General features: G+C 38.1%; 1 protein-coding gene across 5 annotated transcripts in view; it reads right to left on the reverse strand.

Moving 5' to 3' along the window:
• The window catches only part of LOC124788020 (dynactin subunit 1), a 162,658-nt gene that overhangs the window by 35,890 nt on the left and 104,896 nt on the right, over positions 1–21,872 (reverse strand). For all 5 annotated transcript variants that reach the window (XM_047255080.1, XM_047255079.1, XM_047255081.1 and 2 more), the window contains 5 exons: positions 13,212–13,344; positions 4,264–4,454; positions 4,026–4,163; positions 3,607–3,795; positions 3,165–3,408 (listed from right to left, as the gene is read on the reverse strand). In XM_047255080.1, the coding sequence (XP_047111036.1) occupies positions 3,165–3,408; positions 3,607–3,795; positions 4,026–4,163; positions 4,264–4,454; positions 13,212–13,344 (895 nt within the window). The remainder of the gene's footprint in view (positions 1–3,164; positions 3,409–3,606; positions 3,796–4,025; positions 4,164–4,263; positions 4,455–13,211; positions 13,345–21,872) is intronic.

The raw sequence follows: 21,872 nt of genomic DNA on the forward strand, positions 1-21,872 counted from the left end.
CATTGTAGGAACAACAGCAAAGAAAGGAACTCAAATTCGAGAAAAGACACAGAAATGTGTAATTTTAAGTTTACGCAGACCGTGTTGGTAGTGCCAAATGTAAATTTACGTATGTTATTAGGCACTGATTGGTTTAGAAAGTATAAAGTCAGATTTTGATATGGGAGTATTGCACTGGAATAATGGAGGTACTAATTATGGTGCACCATTTACGGTAAACTGCCTAGTAGATAATAATGGCTACTGCATAAGTATTAAGTAAAGAGGAAGCAGTAGTAAAGCTTGAATTCAGTGAGCAAATAAGGATCAAAGCCAAGGAATCTAGTATACTAACTAAACAACAACACTATTTATATAAGATTTTATTGAACTATATAGATGTATTTTCTGATAAATCAGGAATAATTGGTGAACACATTTGTCAGTTCAAGATAAAAGATAATGAACCATTCTTTTGCAAACCATTGCAATTCCAATAAGTATAACACCAGTCATAAGTGAGGAAATAAACAAAATGGTAGAAAATAAGGTAATAAAAAGGAGTGTAAGTGTATATAATGAACTTTTACTAGTATTAAGGAAACAATAGGAGGGAGGCACTTTGAGATACAAGGACGTTAAACTGATACACAGAAACAGGAAGAGAGAAACACCTATGTGTATTGATGACTCATTAGCCATGTTTGAGGAAGGGAAGTATTTTATCTCAATGGATCTGATGGACAGATACTGGCAGGTAAGATTATTCATGAAAAAACACTGCATGTGCATTTGATGGGAAATCTTATCAGTTTAGAGACTTTTCCTTTGGACAAGAATTAATTATTCATGTGAATGATATCTTACTTGTATCCAAAACACGGGACAGAAATCTGTTTTAGGGGTTTATCGTCTACATTTCTTCAATCCTAAAACACCTATTCTTGTTCTTTATTATCTTTCTTCTACAATAGAAATAGCGATTCCAGCCCCCTCGTTCCACATGCAAATGTTACTATTACCTGTACTACTGTTTCCACAGGAAAAAGCCACAGGGCCCCATCATAAGAAACAGGTAAAACAGGCGACACAAGGGCACAGATACTGCCACCCACTCCAGTCCAGTCACAACCATCATCTATCCCATCAAATGCAAGGCTACCTGTGAAAGCAGTCATGTGATCTACAAACTAAGCTGCAATAACTGTGCTGCATTCTACATGGCCCTGACAAGCAACAAGCTGTCAGTCTGCATGAATGGCCACTGAGAAACTGTAGCCAATACACAGCTGGACTATCCAGTTGCTGAGCACGCTGCCCAACACAGCAATCTTCACTTCAATGGCAGTTTCACAGCCTGCACGATCTGGATCCTACCTACACCACCAACTTTTCTGAATTGTGCAGTTGTGAATTCTCCCTGTAATAGATCCTACTTTCTTGTAACCCTCCTGGCCTCAACTTTCGTTAGTCCCTGCCTTCACCCACCTACCTCTTTCCCTGCTTCTATTCAAGCACTACACAGCCTTCCATTCCACCAATATACCCACAGTTTTCCTTCCCCTCCTCTACTTCTCTCCCTTACTGCTCCCTTTCCCCTCCACCTCCTCCCTTTGCCTAACCTCAACTGCACCTAGCTGCCCTTTCCTCTCTCCACCATGGCCCTGCATGCTACTACAAGAAGGGCTTTACTGCCCCACTCTTACCTTGCCAACCCTCTCCCTTCCCACACCAGCCTCCTGCTTACCTCCACCACCCTGATTGTTTCTCCCATCTTGCTGGTTTCGAAGAAGGCATTTCGGCCCAACATTCACATGTTTAGCTGTCTTTTAGTTGCACCTGTCTGTGACTCAGTATTATCTGTATAGGGTGAATAGCAAAATAGCAATCTATCATGCTCATAATACTGTCAGTGAACAATATAAATATACCGAAAAGGAAATAACATGGTTTAAATAATGGAAAATCCAGGATGGTATGTAACAATATCATGAAAAGGATAGCTGCTACTCACCATACAGTGGAGATGGTGGGTCACAGATAGGCCCAACAAAAAGACTGTCACAAAATGAACTTTCAGCCAACAAGGCCTCATGCACACACACACACACACACACACACACACACACACACACACACACACACAGTCTCTGTCGGCTGAAGCCAGACTATGAGCAGCTGCGCATGATGAGAGAGGCAGCAGTGTGGGGGTAAGGAGAAGGCTGGGGTGGGGAGGGAGAGGGATAGCAGGATGGTGGTGGGGGACAGTGAAGTGCTGCTAGTGAAAGTGTGCAGGGACGAGGTGGAGAGAGTGCAGGGCAGCTTGGTGCAATTGGGAGATTAGATGGAGAGAGAGAGGATGGGAGGAGGGGGGGGGGGGGGATGGGAAAGGAGAGAAGTAAAAGACTGGGTACGATGGTGGGATAGAGGGATATGTAATGTTGGTATCAGAACAGGGGAGGGGCTAGATGATTAAAGACAATGACTAATGAAGATTGAGGCCAGGAGGGTTATGAGAACCTAGAATATATTGCAAGGAGAGTTCCCACTTGTGCAGTTTCTGTCAAAGTTGTCAGAACTTCTGCAGTTTACGTCAAGAATCAATATTTTAAAACATTTGGCATGTTTATCTTTGCTTGGTTCTCATCTCTGGGATCAGTTATGCACTAAAAATGGGTTTAAAATTCAAAACCTAGATCGTACAGCAATAACAAAGTTTGTGAAACAAGGCAGGTGTTTCATTTCCATTAATATAATATACAATGTTTATCCAAGAATCCACAGGTGAATCAATAACAAAGTTCTGTCATTTAATTCAGGGAAAAATCTATTAATGAATACTTGCCAAAACACTGCTATTCACAGAGTTAAATCACTTCATTGTAATTTATGGTATCAACATCAACTTTATTACTATAGTCACATACTTATATTGTAAAGAAAATATAAATAAGCAAGAGAAAGTTTTTTCAATACTACATATTTTTTTAGATTATATTCAAACAAGTGGCTGTACTATAAGTGACTGGACAGCTGAGTCGTCATTCACTGAACATAGTGTTAATGAAGTTAATAGTCATTGTAAACTATTGTGACTATGAAATAAGCTTTCCTGATATGTCTGCAGTATGCATCAAAATTTTAAAACACACACAGTATAATGTTAGTTTGGAACAGAGCATTACCTCCACTGATGGCTATTTGCTGAATTGCACCCTTCAGCACCTGCTGCAAAACCTTGCAGATACGCGTTGCGTGCTGACAACAGTGCATGAGAGTAACAGCAATTTCATCTGAGAAGCCTAGTTTTGACAAAGCATGATCCTGTGGTAAGCGTCGTCTAATCTGTTTCAAAAGTTGCAGCACATTCTCAGATGTTGAAATCAGGTGTTGCAACAAGAGATTCATTTCTCCTGTTTCTTGTCCACTCTATATAAAAAAAACAATTAAAAACATTTAAGAAATAAGGAATTATTCTGAAGTCCTATATTGGCAGTCTTACCTGCATCAACACTGCTTATTACTCAACATTTCATTTGACTAGATCCAATCTACTTAATAAAGATAAGATAAAAAGAAACCTATATTACTGATAAATGCCAACATGAAAGTTTAAGGGCATTTTACCTCCATAAGAGTTTTTATTGAAGTGGCATCTGTCAGAATTGCATCACAGGCACTTGATAAGGCTTTGCCAGCATCGGCTAGGAGATTTGTCTGGTTACTTTTCATCTCATCCCCCAAGAGCACAGGGAACATTGTGCTGAAGAATGTTACACATTTCTCAAGAGCATCAAGCATGACATTTTCATCTAACTGTATAAGAACAGACATTCAAAGATTAATGGGCTTACACATACATTCACACTCCAAAACCAAGCACTATTTACAAATACAAAATAAATATTTTTTTGTTATCAAGTTGGCAATGCATTAAGTATAAGCTAACTATGATCTGGTACTATAACTGGAAGAATTGCCATAATTACGTATGTAGACTGAAAACTACACTTTAAAGTGCTTTTTTTCTCTCTTATCAACATTACCTGATCTCGACGTAAGAGATCAACAAATGCATCTACTGCTTTTTCTTGTGCAGCCATTTCAGGATATGCTGTTCCTACTTTCAGGAATGTTTCTGGAGAGCAAGCATTGAGACTGTATGTGAACTGATGAAGTATCATCTGCAAAAATTATTAGATCTTAAACTTAAATAAAAGTGATCAACATTTAGGAAATGTAATGTAATTACAGAATTTTGTAACTGCATGTGGAAAGAAATACCTGGAGTGAATGCACGAAGTGGCTGAATCTTGATTTGAAGGAAAACTGTTCAACAGTGTGACCTTTTAGGATAGCTGCTCGATCAATCTTTTCCACATTTGGAAATTTGTCACGAACTTGAGATAGTAATATATCTGCCTTCCAAAGCATACGTGGGACAAGCAGTAGCACTAAAACTGCATCATGATCACCTATGGGGGAAACATCACATCAATGTTTTGAAGCAACAGTTATTCTGCTTTCCACACTATGATTTAATTACTTCAGTATGTGTGTACAGGAGTCAACAGCAATTTACACTGATGAGCCAAAACGTTGTGACCACCTACTTAATAGCTTGTTTGTCCATCTTTGGAAAGAAATACATCATTGATTCTGCATATCATGGTCCTGACAGTTTGATAGTGGGTTTGTAGAGGTACGTGGCATTAGATGTCTATGCACAGGTCATGTAAATAATGGGCTGCTGATTTGCATACGCAGTTATGGCACCTGATAGCAACACAGATAGGTTCCATACGATTTACATCAGGCAAATTTGGTCGCCGAGATATTAATGTGTGTTCACTATAATGCTCCTCAAGTCACTGCAGCATAGTTCCAGCTCTGAGACATGGACAATTATACTGCTGAAAGATAACATCACTGTCGGTGAAGACGACAAACGTGAAAGGACACAGGTGGTTCGTGGCTGTCAGTTTTTCTTCTCTTACTACCACAGGTCCCATGCAACCACAGGAGGTCTCCAGTAGCATAATACTTCTCCGTCCAACCTGCATCTATGGTGCACTGCATGTCTCCAGCCATTGTTCACTTCAATAACAGCTTTTGTGGAGACGAACATTGACCTACTGTAGCAAATATGTGATTAATCTGAAGAGTCTACACATTTCCATTGATCGACGGTCGAATCCTGATGGTCCCATGCCCATTGCACCTTAATTGACGATGTTGGGTCAGCAAGTGAACATGTAGGGGTCTGCTTGGAGCTCCATATTCAACAATGTGCAACGAACACTGTGCTCCAAAACACTTGTGCATGCACCACCATTGTGCTTTTCTGGCAGCAATGCCACATATCACCATCTATCCTACTTTACAGAGCAGACACACCTCCAAACCCCATGTCCTGTGAAATGTCATGGATGCCCAACCATTTGGCGCCTAGTGGTAGTTTCACTGTACTCATACTTCTTTCTGTAGATGTTCTTAACAGTAGTATGTGAACATTCAACCAGCTTTGCCATTTTTGAAATGCTTGTTCACAGGCTTTGTGTAATAATAATCTGCCCTCTGACAAAATTGCTTATCTCAGTGGATTTCCCTACTTATAGCCTGTATCTTTGCCCTTATCTGTATCTCTGTTATGCTGACATACTTTTCATAGTGTGTCACATGCCCGAAATGTCAGCAGGCGGCATCCAACCTCACAGTAGGCAGTGGTCATAATGCTTTGGATTATCAGTGTATTTTTAGTAACTACAACTCTGAGTGCTGGGAGCATACAACTAAAGAGCTTTGGTGTAAAGAATAGTTACATATTTCTTAATACTCTTCAGTGTATCAGCAAAAGAAGATAACTAACTTTGTATGTGGAGAAGGGATGTAATTTCATTTATCCCTTGGTATCACAAGTTGCTCTGCATAACAACATGATATTTATTCACTAAATGAATTCTAAGATATAATCAAAACAATTCAGCTGTCCACATTAGTCGCCTGCTACATTAACTACATGGTAACAAGTGTCTTTTTAACACATGGTGTTAATATCTTTTTCACGTCCTGCTGTGTCCACAATTGAATGAGGCAATATTCACTTTTCAAACCCGTGTTCATCATGCAAGTGTATGTCACATGGGCCAAAATAAGTTGTGAGAACAAGACATGAGTAAAAAAAACTATTTATTTCATATCTTTTAATTAACACTTAGTTGCACTTCACATCAAACTTTTAAAATCTGATATGATAATATTAGTATGCGCAGTCAGTCGACTGAGTAGTTGTTAAGACAGCAAGACGGTTCTCAATGAAGCACATTTGGATGCAAAGGCAGTTCAGTGATAGAAATACTGCCAAGATATTCTCTACAGAGTATTTAACAAAGTAGTGTGCAGGACCTAAGTGAGTAATTTGTGGAAAATGCTATCAAGAATTGTAAATATTTATCAATTTAAAAATGGAGAATACTCTCACATCGCAATTAAGAGTGCCTCATATTAACTGTATGGTTCGACAAGATGTCCGTTCTCAAATATTAGCATTCCTTGCTAACCCAAGATGGTTTGATGACTGTTCGGTTAAATGACAAAGTCCACCAACTATCTTTCAACAGTGTATTTTACTTGTTAATATTCATTCACCTTCTTGACTTAAGACGACAACTGAAAAGCCTACATTTTGATATGTGCAAGAAATCCATGTGAATGGTGTGCTGCTTCATTTAATATGAAATCAAAACATATTACCTACACAGGCGATACTCTGTCCACAAAACGTAACAATAAAATAACTACTGTCACTGTTATCTGTTGTTTACAGGCACACTGATGGAACAATGACGCAAGCCAAGTCATGATTAAACATTCAATGATCCTTAGTGAAATATTTTGGTAATATGAACAATAATGAGGCAACAGAACCACAGCAAGAATAAAAACAATCATTGATGCAAACCTGCAAAAACATGAATAATTATGCTGGATACCAAAATTCTCCAATTAAAAATAGCAAAGGTGATGGAGTGTGTTATTCTGGAGTGTATCTAAGAGTGCTAAGAAGAAAAGGCTGGTTGGGCACCAAAATTCATTCTGAATTCAGGCATGTTTCAGCCAAATAGCAAGTGATGGTGCACTAGTTCCAGCACAAAGATTTCAGTGATGTAGCTTCTGGCCAGATCTAATACAATAAAAATGAAGCATCCAAAATATTAACACTCCCATCAGTCTGCACAAAATAAAACTATAGTAAAGCTCCAAACAAACAGCCTCAATTTGCAATCTTCAGCCCAGTTCCTTCATCACACTGAGTACCATCAGAACAGAAGTTCTCTCTCTAAATTTACATCATCTCCTTTGCCCGCAATCCCCATCCCTCACCTAACTTCACATTATGTTAAACAATGGAAATGCCATGTTTATTAACCACATTATGGAAAGGATAGACTTCTCACTGTAAAGCCTTCTTCAGATAGCAAAGACACACACACACACACACACACACACACACACACACACACACACACAAAGCAAGCAAGCAAGCATACCTCATGTACACATGACCACTACCTCCAGCCACTCCTGGCCAGTGTACATGAGGAATGCTCTCTCTCTCTCTCTCTCTCTCTCTCTCTCTCTCTCTCTCTCCCTCTCCCTCTCCCTCTCCCCTCCCCCCCCCCCCCCCTCTCCCAAAGAGAAAAATGATATACAGAAGCGAGTTAGTAATTCCTACCCACCACCTTTTACATATTACAGCAATAGAAATTCTTCTATAGAATAGAGGGAGTTGTCAAGGATAAAAATTTCTCAGTTTATCAAATTTTATTTTGCTGTCTGTCAGACAAGTTACATCACTGGCTAAATTATCAAAAATTTTTGTTGCAACAATGTGCACAACATTTTGTACTAAAGACAACCTTAATTTGGAGCAATAAATTTCATTTTTCCTTCTGGTATTGTAATTGCACATGTACCTCATTGCTCCTTTTAACTGTAGTGGATTATTTACAACAAACTTCATGAGGAAATAAATATACTGGGCAGCAGTAGTCAGTATTCCTTAAACAGATGCCCACAAGATGACCGGGAGTAAGCACCACATATTATTCCCGCAACACAATTTTGCACAATGAAGACTTTCTAAAAGATAGGTTACACCAGAACATTATTCCATATGACATTATTGAATGAAAATATTCAAAATATGTCAACTTACTGATTTGTCTCTCCCCAAGATTTGCAATTATCCTAAGTGCAAATGTGGCTGAACTAAGTTGTTTTAGGACTTCCAAAATGTGTTTTTCCAACTTAAATTCTCATCAATATGGACCTCTAAGAATTTTTAAGTTTCCACCTTCTTTATTATTTCTTCACCATACATTACACTGTCAGAACTGAATATGTTGTCTCTTTTGAAATAGAGGATGACACCATTTGCAGAAAACCAGTCAATGATACTTTTCTGAACTTCGGTTACCATTCCTTCTGTTTCCATAAGTTTGCTTGAATTGATTACAATACAAGTGTCCTCTGCAAAAAGAACTATTCTACTATTCTGCTTGTTGTATACTAGACGGAAGATCATTTACATACGTGAGGAACAGTACTGGACCTAAGACAGAACCTTGGGGAACCTCATACATGATTTCTCCCCAACAATTTTCTGCATTCTTTTGGTTTTTTTATATATATATATATATATATATATATATATATATATATATATATATATATATATATATAGAGAGAGAGAGAGAGAGAGAGAGAGAGAGAGAGAGATGGAAACATTCCACGTGGGAAAAATATATCTAAAAACAATAGAGAATTTTGTTTGTGTATCTATCGACGTGCCAGCGCTTTCGTTTGGTAAGTCACATCATCTTTGTTTATATATATTAATAGAGGGAAACATTCCACATGGGAAAAATACACCTAAAAACAAAGATGATGTGACTTACCAAACGAAAGCGCTGGCACGTCGATAGACACAGAAACATACACACAAAATTCAAGATTTCGCAACAAACTGTTGCCTCATCAGGAAAGAGGGAAGGAGAGGGAAAGACGAAAGGATGTGGGTTTTAAGGGAGAGGGTAAGGAGTCATTCCAATTCCGGGATCGGAAAGACTTACCTTAGGGGGAAAAAAGGACAGGTATACACTCGCACACACACTCGTATCCATCCGCACATACGTGTATGTGCGGATGGATACGAGTGTGTGTGCGAGTATATACCTGTCCTTTTTTTTTTTTTTTTTTTTTTTTTTTTGAATATGTCTGCTTGTGTCTGTATATGTGTGGATGGATATGTGTGTGTGTGTGTGTGTGTGTGTGTGTGTGTGTGTGTGTGTGTGTGCGCGAGTGTATACCCGTCCTTTTTTCCCCCTAAGGTAAGTCTTTCCGCTCCCGGGATTGGAATGACTCCTTACCCTCTCCCTTAAAACCCACATCCTTTCGTCTTTCCCTCTCCTTCCCTCTTTCCTGATGAGGCAACAGTTTGTTGCGAAAGCTTGAATTTTGTGTGTATGTTTGTGTGTCTGTCGACCTGCCAGCACTTTCATTTGGTAAGTCACATCATCTTTGTTTATATATATATATATATATATATATATATATAATGGAAGGAAACATTCCACGTGGGAAAAATTATATATAAAAACAAAGATGAGGTGACTTACCGAACAAAAGCGCTGGCAGGTCGATAGACACACAAACAAACACAAACATACACACAAAATTCAAGCTTTCGCAACAAACTGTTGCCTCATCAGGAAAGAGGGAAGGAGAGGGGAAGACGAAAGGAAGTGGGTTTTAAAGGAGAGGGTAAGGAGTCATTCCAATCCCGGGAGCGGAAAGACTTACCTTAGGGGGAAAAAAGGACAGGTATACACTCGCACACACGCACATATCCATCCACACATACAGACGCAAGCATACATATGTGTGGATGGATATGTGCGTGTGTGCGAGTGTATACCTGTCCTTTTTTCCCCCCTAAGGTAAGTCTTTCCGCTCCCGGGATTGGAATGACTCCTTACCCTCTCCTTTAAAACCCACTTCCTTTCGTCTTCCCCTCTCCTTCCCTCTTTCCTGATGAGGCAACAGTTTGTTGCGAAAGCTTGAATTTTGTGTGTATGTTTGTGTGTCTATCGACCTGCCAGCGCTTTTGTTCGGTAAGTCACCTCATCTTTGTTTATATATATATATATATATATATATATATATATATATATATATATATATATATATATATATATATATATATATATAAAACATTATCCACTGTTTGGCTATGCCATCAGTCCCATAAAACATTAAAACATCAATTTACCTAGGAGAATACTATGGTTCACACAGTCAATGCTTTAGAAAGGTTGCAGAAAATACGAATTGGCGCTAATTTATTATTTAATGCTTGTAAAATCTGGTGAGTGAATGTGTAAATGGCATTCTCAGTGGAGCAACCATTCTGAAACCCACATTGTGATTTGATAAGGATACTATTATTTCTAAGGTGAGAGACTATTCTAGAATAAATCATCATCTCAAAAATTTTGGAGAATGATGTCAGCAGTGAAACAGATCAGTAGTTCTTGATATCTCTCTCATTGTCTTTCCTATAGAGGGGTTAACAGCAGCATATTTAAGTCTCTCTGGAAAAATGCCTTGAGTTAATGACGCGTAACATATTTAAGATAAGACTGGACTTCTTATATTGGAACACATTTTAGTACTGTATTGGCAACACCATCAAAACTAGATGAGCTTTTATTTTTAAGAGAACGTATAATTTTCTTCATTTCAGAAGGAGAAGTTGGTGATATATTCACAATGACAGAGTTTTATGAAAGTTACATTTGCAACACACTGCTGTGATTTTGTTCTTTAACTGTCTGTCCCTATGCTTTCTACTACATTTAAGAAAAGATTATTAAATGCATTTGCTATCAGTAACTCATTGTTTATAGACCTTCCATACAATTCAATAGTGATTAAGTCTCATTCTGTGGCTGGCTGCCCCATCTCTTGTTTCACTACATTCCATATAGCCTTAAGTATCATGTCTGAAACACTGATTTCTGACATTATGTGCACATTCTTTGACTTTTTAATACCCTTTCTTAGTAATTTTGAGTACTTTTTGCAGTGTGCAACTACTGGAGGATCCCTACTTTTTCTTGCCAAAAGATACATCTCCATTTTCTTTACTGATGCTTTAATCCCTCTACTGATCCATGGGACTTTCTTTTTTTACATGGCTGCTTAGTGTCATTTCTGATGAGCTTACGCAGAAAGCTATTTTCAAATCATGATATGAATTTATCATGGGCTAGATTAACTTTTATGTTAGCATTTGGTTCATCATAAATTACACCCTATGTCATCCCCCATAAACTATTCTTAGAAACATTTGTCCTGGAGTCATTAATTTTTCCAACTGATTTCCACTTAGGAGTATCTATACTGTAAGGTGCTGCATTATTTACCTAACTGTGTATCATGACCAGAGAGAGCATTTGTTACTGGGTACACAGTTATTTTCTAGGTTTGAGCTCCAGCAAAGAAAATATTATCAATTAGGGCCCTACTATCTTTATCCACCCATGTTGGAAAGATAATTACTGAGATCAAATTGTAGGATCCATATAAGATTTCCAGATCATTTTTCCTATCAGAATCCCTTAGAATATCTACACTGATGTCACAGTAAACTGCTTGCTGCTGCGTGACAGATAGCACAGTAAGGAATCCAGATTCCTCATAAATAGCTGAAAGTTTCCCAGTGCGGATCTGTATGCAGTTTCTATTAAGAGTGGACTATTTTTGAGCATTTATTCACAAGCACATACTTCTGTGCGCTGATCACAACAAAATCTGCTTGTCTCAATGTTTTTGAATTTGTGTTCTGTCTTAATATATGTAACTACTACTACTACTACTCCTCCTCCTCCCATGTTGTTTCTGCATGAGTTAACTGCAATAGTGCAATCTTTTACATAATAACAAAAAAATCTGTTTGACAATATAATGTAATTTGATAGATAAAAAAATCTACTCACCAAGTGGCAGCAGAACACAGACATAAAAGAAGGTTATAATTAGGCAAGCTTTCAGAGCCAGTGGCTTCTTCTTCAGGCAGGAGGGCTGAAGAGAAAGGAAGACGGTAAAGCACTGGAGAGGTCTCAGAAATAGGGTAGATTTTGGAAAAGTCACCCAGAACTGCAGGTTAGAGGACACTTACTGGATGGGATGAGAAGGAAAGACTGATTGTTGTGGACTGCACCAGATGAGATTTGAAAATCTGAGAGCTTAAAGGTGGAAGAGGTAATATGCACCTTTACACTCTCAGGTTTTCAAATCTTGTCTGTCACAGTCCCCAACAATCAGTCTTTCCTTCTCATCCCACTAGGTAAGTCTCCCCTAACCTTTGTTTCTTGGCAACCTTTCCGAAATCTATCCCCTTTTCTAGACCTCTCCAGTCCTTTTCCTTCAGCCCTCTTCCTTTCCCTGCACCCCTTCTGCCTGAAGGAGGAGCCACTGACTCCAAAAGCTTGCCTAATTATAACCTTTTCTTTGTGTGTGTGTGTGTGTGTGTGTGTGTGTGTGTGTGTGTGTGTGTGTGTGTGTGTTTTCTGCTGTTGCTGCTTGGTGAGTGAGTGTTTTATCCATCCAATCACACTGTAATCTTATTCATGTTGTTTATCTAACCCTGGGGTTACATGGTGTTCAGACAGGCACAAGATGTTTTCAGAGCTCTATAAATTTTCCAAACAGACAAGAAGCTCTTCTACTTTATTACTCAAAATGTAAAACATACAAATTACACTCTATTTCCTTGTATAAAATTCTGAATTGTGTGAGAAAAATCTTATCCTGCATTACATTAAATACAATAATGCAGAACAGACCCTAGCTCTTAGATTCTAAATAGAAAGTGGAATGCTGGGAAGAGGTGACTTACTGAACCACTAAGTACATGTACATCTGTACTCTACAACTTATTGTCCCATATTTGGCTGTATTTTGGTACGATACATTAATATTTCTTTCCATTCTATTCATAGTAGGAGCAGGAGTTAAAATATATAGCTTATATTTCTCTGGGTGAAATGTTGTTAGTATATGTAAATGCTGTAACAGCAAATGGCAATGTTTTCATTTAATTTTTCTTCTTATGTATCTAACATTTTTAGTTGTATAAATATGTATAGACCCTTTACTCATATTACCTCCTCGATTCATGAATGTATCGGGCATGTATGCAGCGAGATATTTGACATGCTGACTTGACTGTTGAACATCCATCTGACGAAGTTCCAGATCAATTGCTTTCGTATGAGCTTTTGTCTCTGTAAACATTTTCTGTGAACAAAACCATCAGAAAATAACAAAAAAATAAATGATGCAAATGTAATTGTCTTTCCTGGTATAAATTAAAACATCCTAGTGACATAAAACTTTAATGACTTGGCAGGACTATACATTTCACAAAACTTAATGGAAAAAGATATATGGTTTCCTCTCTTTGTAACCAATACCTGTCAGTGTCTGGAATTCGATAATTACTCTGTAATTAAAGGGAAGAACATTCTCATATTAAATAATGAGTAAAAAATGAACTGCAAATGTTTGTTTTGATGTTTATCACTTTTGGCTAACAAGGTTATTAGACTCTACAGTCTAGCAATTAGCACCAGTGACTACTGACACGGAGGTCCCAGATTTGTTTCCCAAAGACCACCTCAAGTATTTTTTTCTTTCCTTTTTATGAGAATGTCAAGAACAGGGACCCACCCACCTCGAAGTTAAATGAGAAGCCAATTAATATCATATGTAGCACAACTGACAATCAGACTGTCAAAGGAGCATCAAATCAAAAGGCTTGTGGCAGGCTGGGAGGAACGTGACTTTTTTTAATCATACAATAAATGATTGTTGTCAAAAAAATAGTGCACAGGTAAACCATTCCAGCGAATATAAACTATAATTGATAACGGAAAACCTTCTCAGTGGCATTAACCTTGGAAACAAACTATAATTAAACAGTAAACAAAAAATTGTAAGTTAAACATTATACAAAACTGACAGATAGAACTAATCAGACTGCATATTAGAAACAGTGCTGGAACTAAAGTGAACTTTTAGCTACCATCATGTTACCAATTTCACAACAGATTTGAATGTCGGGAATAAGATAATTACAAACAATTAACACACATGAACTGCTGAGAGCCAAAGTGGTATAACTCCATTTTTACCACTTATGAGGAATGAAAGGTTTTGCATCTTGTTTAATGTAAATTCATGCTTTACAATAATTCATGATTCATTTGATGAAATGTACAAATGAAATATTATAATTATATTTGCTACAGACATCTTAGTTATTTGTACCTTAAATTCCTTTTTATAGTCCCTAAAAGTTGGAGTACCACTTTTCCCTTCAGAAATTTACCCATAGTGAAAGGCACAGTGGTATAAATTAAGAGTTTTACCACCTTTCTTATAGAGGTTTTGCTGAAGTTGAATACTTGAGAAGGAATATGCTGTCTTTTAATCTCCATAATTGCAACTTATTTATAAACCATAAACATAAAGTTATACAGTAAATGTGAGTCAATGCTTATTGCTCCCATTATGCACTTTTCTCTCACAAATGGGGTTGTTGTTGTTGTTGTGGTCTTCAGTCCTGAGACTGGTTTGATGCAGCTCTCCATGCTACTCTATCCTGTGCAAGCTTCTTCATCTCCCAGTACCTACTGCAACCTACATCCTTCTGAATCTGCTTAGTGTATTCATCTCTTGGTCTCCCCCTACGATTTTTACCCTCCACACTGCCCTCCAATACTAAATTGGTGATCCCTTGATGCCTCAGAACATGTCCGACCAACCGATCCCTTCTACTGGTCAAGTTGTGCCACAAGCTTCTCTTCTCCCCAATCCTATTCAATACCTCCTCATTAGTTACGTGATCTACCCACCTTATCTTCAGCATTCTTCTGTAGCACCACATTTCGAAAGCTTCTATTCTCTTCTTGTCCAAACTATTTACCGTCCATGTTTCACTTCCATACATGGCTACACTCCATACAAATACTTTCAGAAATGACTTCCTGACACTTAAATCTATACTCGAAGTTAACAAATTTCTCTTCTTCAGAAACGCTTTCCTTGCCATTGCCAGTCTACATTTTATATCCTCTCTACTTCGACCATCATCAGTTATTTTGCTCCCCAAATAGCAAAACTCCTTTACTATTTTAAGTGTCTTATTTCCTAATCTAATACTCTCAATATCACCCGACTTAATTCGACTACATTCCATTATACTCGTTTTGCTTTTGTTGATGTTCATCTTATATCCTCCCTTCAAAACACTGTCCATTCCGTTCAACTGCTCTTCCAAGTCCTTTGCTGTCTCTGACAGAATAACAACGTCATCGGCGAACCTCAAAGTTTTTATTTCTTCTCCATGGATTTTAATACCTACTCCAAATTTTTCTTTTGTTTCCTTTACTGCTTGCTCAATATACAGATTGAATAACACCGGGGAGAGGCTACAACCCTGTCTTACTCCCTTCCCAACCATTGCTTCCCTTTCATGTCCCTCGACTCTTATAACTGCCATCTGGTTTCTGTACAAATTGTAAATAGCCTTTTGCTCCCTGTATTTTACCCCTGCCACCTTCAGAATTTGAAAGAGAGTATTCCAATCAACATTGTCAAAAGCTTTCTCTAAGTCTACAAATGCTAGAAACGTAGGTTTGCCTTTCCTTAATCTTTCTTCTAAGATAAGTCGTAAGGTCAGTATTGCCTCACGTGTTCCAGTATTTCTACGGAATCCAAACTGATCTTCCCCGAGGTCGGCTTCTACTAGTTTTTCCATTCGTCTGTAAAGAATTCGTGTTAGTATTTTGCAGCTGTGGCTTATTAAACTGATTGTTCGGTAATTTTCACATCTGTCAACACCTGCTTTCTTTGGGATTGGTATTATTATATTCTTCTTGAAGTCTGAGGGTATTTCGCCTGTCTCATACATCTTGCTCACCAGATGGTAGAGTTTTGTCAGGACTGGCTCTCCCAAGACTGTCAGTAGTTCTAATGGAATGTTGTCTACTCCCGGGGCCTTGATTCGACTCAGGTCTTTCAGTGCTCTGTCAAACTCTTCAAGCAGTATCTTATCTCCCATTTCATCTTCATCTACATCCTCTTCCATTTCCATAATATTGTCCTCAAGTACATCTCCCTTGTGTAGACGCTCTATATACTCCTTCCACCTTTCTGCCTTCCCTTCTTTGCTTAGAACTGGGTTGCCATCTGAGCTCTTGATATTCATACAAGTGGTTCTCTTCTCTCCAAAGGTCAAATGGGGTTAAAATAATTCATTATTGTTGTTAATTACTAGAATGCTACCTAATGAAACTGTCTAATAGTACAGCAGTGCATTCATGTATGGATTATTACTAACTTGTTGTTTCTAAATGTCTAAATTTCTCAAAATGTAATTATTGTCATTCTGTTATTTCAAGAGGCTTTATAATGGAGCATGCCTGTTTACTGATTTCACTGTCCACATCATCTTCCTCTGCCAAAGGATCACCATGTCCAGGTCAAATTCCTGAGCCGAACTTGCAGTTGTCAACTGGTTGAAGAAAGTGTGGTACACCAGAGGGATGTACAGGAGGAATGTCATCATGTCTTTCCTTTCTGCCTGAGTGACAGGTTCCACAGCATTGTTGAGAGGGGTGAGTTTTGTGGTTTATGTATTTAATGTGGGACATCACTGTTTGATTCGCGCACACTTTAACCTAGACTTTGACACTGAGTGCAAACTTCCCTATAAAGATAATTTCTGCTTTAATAACATCTGGATATTAGAAATCTAAAGAAAGGAAACAATGCTAATACATACTAGTGCTGTTAAGATGCCTTTTTGACTTGAGTGTAAATAAAAACACAAAACAAGACCACGTGGCCTTGACACTTGTCTTATACCACTATTCCCACACATGAGCTTCACTCTGGCATGAAAGGAAGAATGCATTTGGAGCTCCCAAGTGGCTCCAGTGGCAGTTACTGCCATACCACTTCTCCACAACAATTTTCTGTGCACTGTGAGTAAACAGAGTTTTACAGCTCAAAAGCTAAAATGTTTTTTACTTACACCACTTTGGTCCTCAGCAGCTCATAGATTTCACGAAAACTTATAGACTTCTAATATGTACACATGTTAAACACAGCAGTTACTTATACAAGAATATTATACTAAGAGACCTAGACAGAAGGGTGTGTAGGGTTAAGCTTTGCAGTGGGGACACAGTGACACAAAACGTATACTGAAAGAAACAGTACACAACCAACAAATTGCAAATCATACAGGGATGGTGCATACTAATCAATCAATTATGAATATAAAGCAGTGTGGAACAAACAGTATGAGAAGGTAAGATAAGCAGCTGAGGAGACTGGGCAAATCTCAGGAGAAAGCAGCTGCTAAATCACGACTGATCAGATAAAACCAAATGAGTGTGCACCAGATGATTTGGAATTTCAACACACTCAATTAGCAGTCTTGGTTAACCAAGACTGCATTGACTAACAGTAGCTTTCAATCTGCACATGTTCAGCAAATTTGAAGTTAGACTACAGGCATCTCAGATTCACCCAGTCTGACCACCACAGCACTGCACAATCAACCAATCTTATCACTGGACAGGAAAGTAACTCAGCACACTATAATGTTGTCCATTGGCCTCGTCATCATCAAAATAGCAACAGGCTATTGCGTCATTCATATAAAATGAAAATTAACTGCAGCAGACTCTGAAGGTTTGTCAAAATGTGGCAATATCCCAAGTGCAGTGCCTGTCAGTATTTGAAGATAGCAGAGATAGCATAGGGGAGGGCGAAATAGTCACATTTTATTAAGGTATTGTCACTTAAGAAGCAGTAGCTACCATTGAGAACATAAATTCTAATATTTCTACTCTGAAAATCATTTTTAGACACAGCAACATATGTGTGAGTGTAAGCTTCTACATACAGTCTCATCTTCATTACAAATTTTCCAGCTTTGTGGCCACATCATCATGTTTTGTACACAATGTTTCACCCACTTGAAACAGTGGCCAAAATTTGTATACTAAACTGCTATCCCAGAACCCAGTACCAGTTGCAGGTTGTCTATATATTAGCTTCCAGAGGTAACCTAAATGTGGTATTCATTATCTCACATGATTAATGACCAAATTTGAAAATTTAAAATGTCATCATAATCTACTCAACAAACAAGTGTAATCTGACGTTACTGTTAGAAACTTACTTTGTTTCAAGGCAGTGTAACTGATGGTGCACAAACACCTGGACTACATTCCAATAAATTTCATATTTAATTTCTAAACTTTACAAATCTTTTTATCCCTGACACCCTCCACAAAATGATCAAAGGAAAGAAGTTAACTGCCTACTACATTTTTGCTGTTCATACAGTCAAATGTCAGCATCATGCATGATGTTTTAAATTATTACTTCTTTATTACCCACTCTATTTGTAACAGTTTCCAGACAGTATCAACATATACCACTGGCAAACGGTATCGACATATATCACTGAGTATACCTGTAAAATTACATCATTGTGAGACAGCAGTTCAGGAGATATGATGTCAGACACCGAGATGTGTGAACAACGATAAGTAGTGCCGTTTACAATGCCCATGTTGCTAGGCGGAAACCATATGTCAATCGTGTGAATCAGGTTTAATAATGATTATGATACATTAACTATAAATTATTTATAAATCAACCCAAATTGAGACAGGTAATATAAATACTAAAATTTTGAGAAACCCTGATACAAAAAGGTACAATAAAGCTTCAGCTCTCTGTGACTGCAGACGTGTGTGCAAGTCGCATTTTGTGTGTGTGTGTGTGTGTGTGTGTGTGTGTGTGTGTGTGTGTGTGTGTGTGCGTGCGTGCGTGCGTGCGTGCGTGCGCGCGCCCCTGTGTATGTGTGTCTACTGCTGACAAAGGCCTTAATGGCCGAAAGCTATGATAGTGTGAATCTTTTTTTGTGCCTTTCACGACTCAGCATTTCTGCTATATGATGAGTAGCAACTTTTCTTCTCTGGTATTGATACATTCCATCCTGGATCTTCCTTCTTTCATATATTTTAATTCTTTCTTCATCTTAGATCACACTTCCTGTAGTCCTTTTATTGATATCTGTTTTCAGTCTGGTTTGTGTGTCTTGCAGTTTTCTGGTTTTGTCTGTTTTGTTTTCAGTCATCTACCATAATTAAGAGTTCTCTTATATCTTCCTTAATTTCTCTGATTCATTTACTGTTGCTCTACACTACTCCACAATTTTTCTGTGATTTTCTAATCAGTTCTGTTTTCTGGTGTGTTCATCTCATGTCCAAAAAATAAGATGTGTTTCTTCCTGATCATGCTCATTACTGGTTCCATTTTTAAAATACAGTTTCATTTGAAGCTATTCTGTAATGCCCATTTATTTGTTACTGTTTATTTACGTGTGACCTAATAATTCTTCTTCCTGACTTTAGTATTATGTCAATTTCTGCTGTATTAGTTGTTCTGAAGATGGTTTCCACTGTATGTGTCATTTCTGGTTGTGTAACTGTTTTATAATGTTTTAATTTTGCAGGTACAGATATGCTTTATTGTTGTATATGGTTTGGTAACTTAATTCTCCTTGTTAAGTTTTGTTTCCTATTTTGCCATGTTGGTTTCTCATTTTGATTTTATGTAATGATTTCACCTAACTGTTTAAGTTTATCAACAGGTTTTTTTAACTGTGATTTTGTTTGCAAGTGATGGATCAGTTGGCATGATCTCTTTTTTCATATGTTATTCTATGGCCAATTTTCTGTGCTATTTCTTTTAGTCTGTGTCTTCTTGTCCTATTTGTGGAATGTTGCTGGCTAGGAGAGCAAGATCAGCAAATCGCAATCAATTTAAACTTACATCATTTTTCACACTTCCAATTCTTACATCCTTTGGGTTATCCATCCGTTATTCTCTCATTATGTATCCCAATGTACAGTTAAACAGTAATGGGGATAGGAAGTCACTTTGTCTTAAGCCTGTGAGCAGAAGTGGTTCAGAAATTTCACCTCGAAACTTTACTTTCAATTTGATGTTCGTTAGAGTAAGTGCCATTAGTTTATTAAGTTTTGGATAGAGCCCTGGATTCCTTAAAATTTTTAATAGTTAACATCTATGGTAGCAGTCATATCTCTTCTTAAACTCTACAAATGTTATTGCCAGAGGTTTGTTCTGTTTCCTATAGTATGTCATAATCAATTTTAAACTAATGATCTGCTCTGCACAGGCTCTCTGTCATCTGAAACCTCCCTGATATTCCCCTCACTCCTCATCTACAGGGTTATTACAAATGATTGAAGCGATTTCACAGCTCTACAATAACTTTATTATTTGAGATATTTTCACAATGCTTTGCACACACATACAAAAACTCAAAGTTTTTTTAGGCATTCACAAATGTTCGATATGTGCCCCTTTAGCGATTCGGCAGACATCAAGCCGATAATCAAGTTCCTCCCACACTCGGCGCAGCATGTCCCCATCAATGAGTTCGAAAGCATCGTTGATGCAAGCTCGCAGTTCTGGCACGTTTCTTGGTAGAGGAGGTTTAAACACTGAATCTTTCACATAACCCCACAGAAAGAAATTGCATGGGGTTAAGTCGGGAGAGCGTGGAGGCCATGACATGAATTGCTGATCATGATCTCCACCGCGCCGAAAATTCAAAGCGTTTGACTTTGTCATCGGGTGTCAGGGCTTGTAGCAATTGTAAACGGTGAGGCTTCTGCTTTAGCCTTTTCCGTAAGATTTTCCAAACCGTCGGCTGTGGTACGTTTAGCTCCCTGCTTGCTTTATTCGTCTACTTCCGCGGGCTACACATCAAACTTGCCCGCACGCGTTCAACGGTTTCTTCGCACACTGCAGGCCGACCCGTTGATTTCCCCTTACAGAGGCATCCAGAAGCTTTAAACTGCACATACCATCGCCGAATGGAGTTAGCAGTTGGTGGATCTTTGTTGAACTTCGTCCTGAAGTGTCGTTGAACTGTTATGACTGACTGATGTGAGTGCATTTCAAGCACGACATACGCTTTCTCGGCTCCTGTCGCCATTTTGTCTCACTGCGCTCTCGAGCGCTCTGGCGGCAGAAACATGAAGTGCGGTTTCAGCGGAACAAAACTTTATGAGTTTTTCTACGTATCTGTAGTGTGTTGTGACCATATGTCAATGAATGGAGCTACAGTGAATTTATGAAATCGTTTCAATCATTTGTAATAGCCCTGTAGTTGTTCGTCAATTCTTCCCAGTAGGATCTTGGAAAAAGTCTTGTACGTAAGTCTAACAGAAAGATTCTCCTGTAGTTGTCCAGACTGCTTGTCCCCCTTCTTGTGTAATGGATGATGATGACTGTGATCCAATGTTTGGAGAAGTTTTGTTAGAGCCATGTGTAAGGTCTTGACTGTGTCACTTGAACATTTCGACACTTCAACAAAAACCAAATCTTCTCTAAATGTATTATAACTTTTTTGTTCTTCAAGTGCTTTTTCTACTTCTTGGAAAATTGGAAGATCTAATTTGTTAGGTTTTGTCTCTATTGGTGTATTCATTACGATTGATGAGAGTCCTTCTGGTTCTTTGCAATTCAGAAGTTTATTACATGCTTTTGCCACATTTTCAGCATTTTCCTTGTTAGTGTGTGCCATTCTTCCATCTTCATTTTTCAGTATCAGATTAAAAGGCTCATACTACCGTTGTTGTTGTTGTCATTGCTGCTGCTGTTGCCACTGCCGCTGTTGTTTCCCCAAGATTTTGCAGTAGTTCCTG

Source organism: Schistocerca piceifrons, chromosome 3 (assembly GCF_021461385.2).
Source record: "Schistocerca piceifrons isolate TAMUIC-IGC-003096 chromosome 3, iqSchPice1.1, whole genome shotgun sequence".
Taxonomy (NCBI): domain Eukaryota; kingdom Metazoa; phylum Arthropoda; class Insecta; order Orthoptera; family Acrididae; genus Schistocerca; species Schistocerca piceifrons.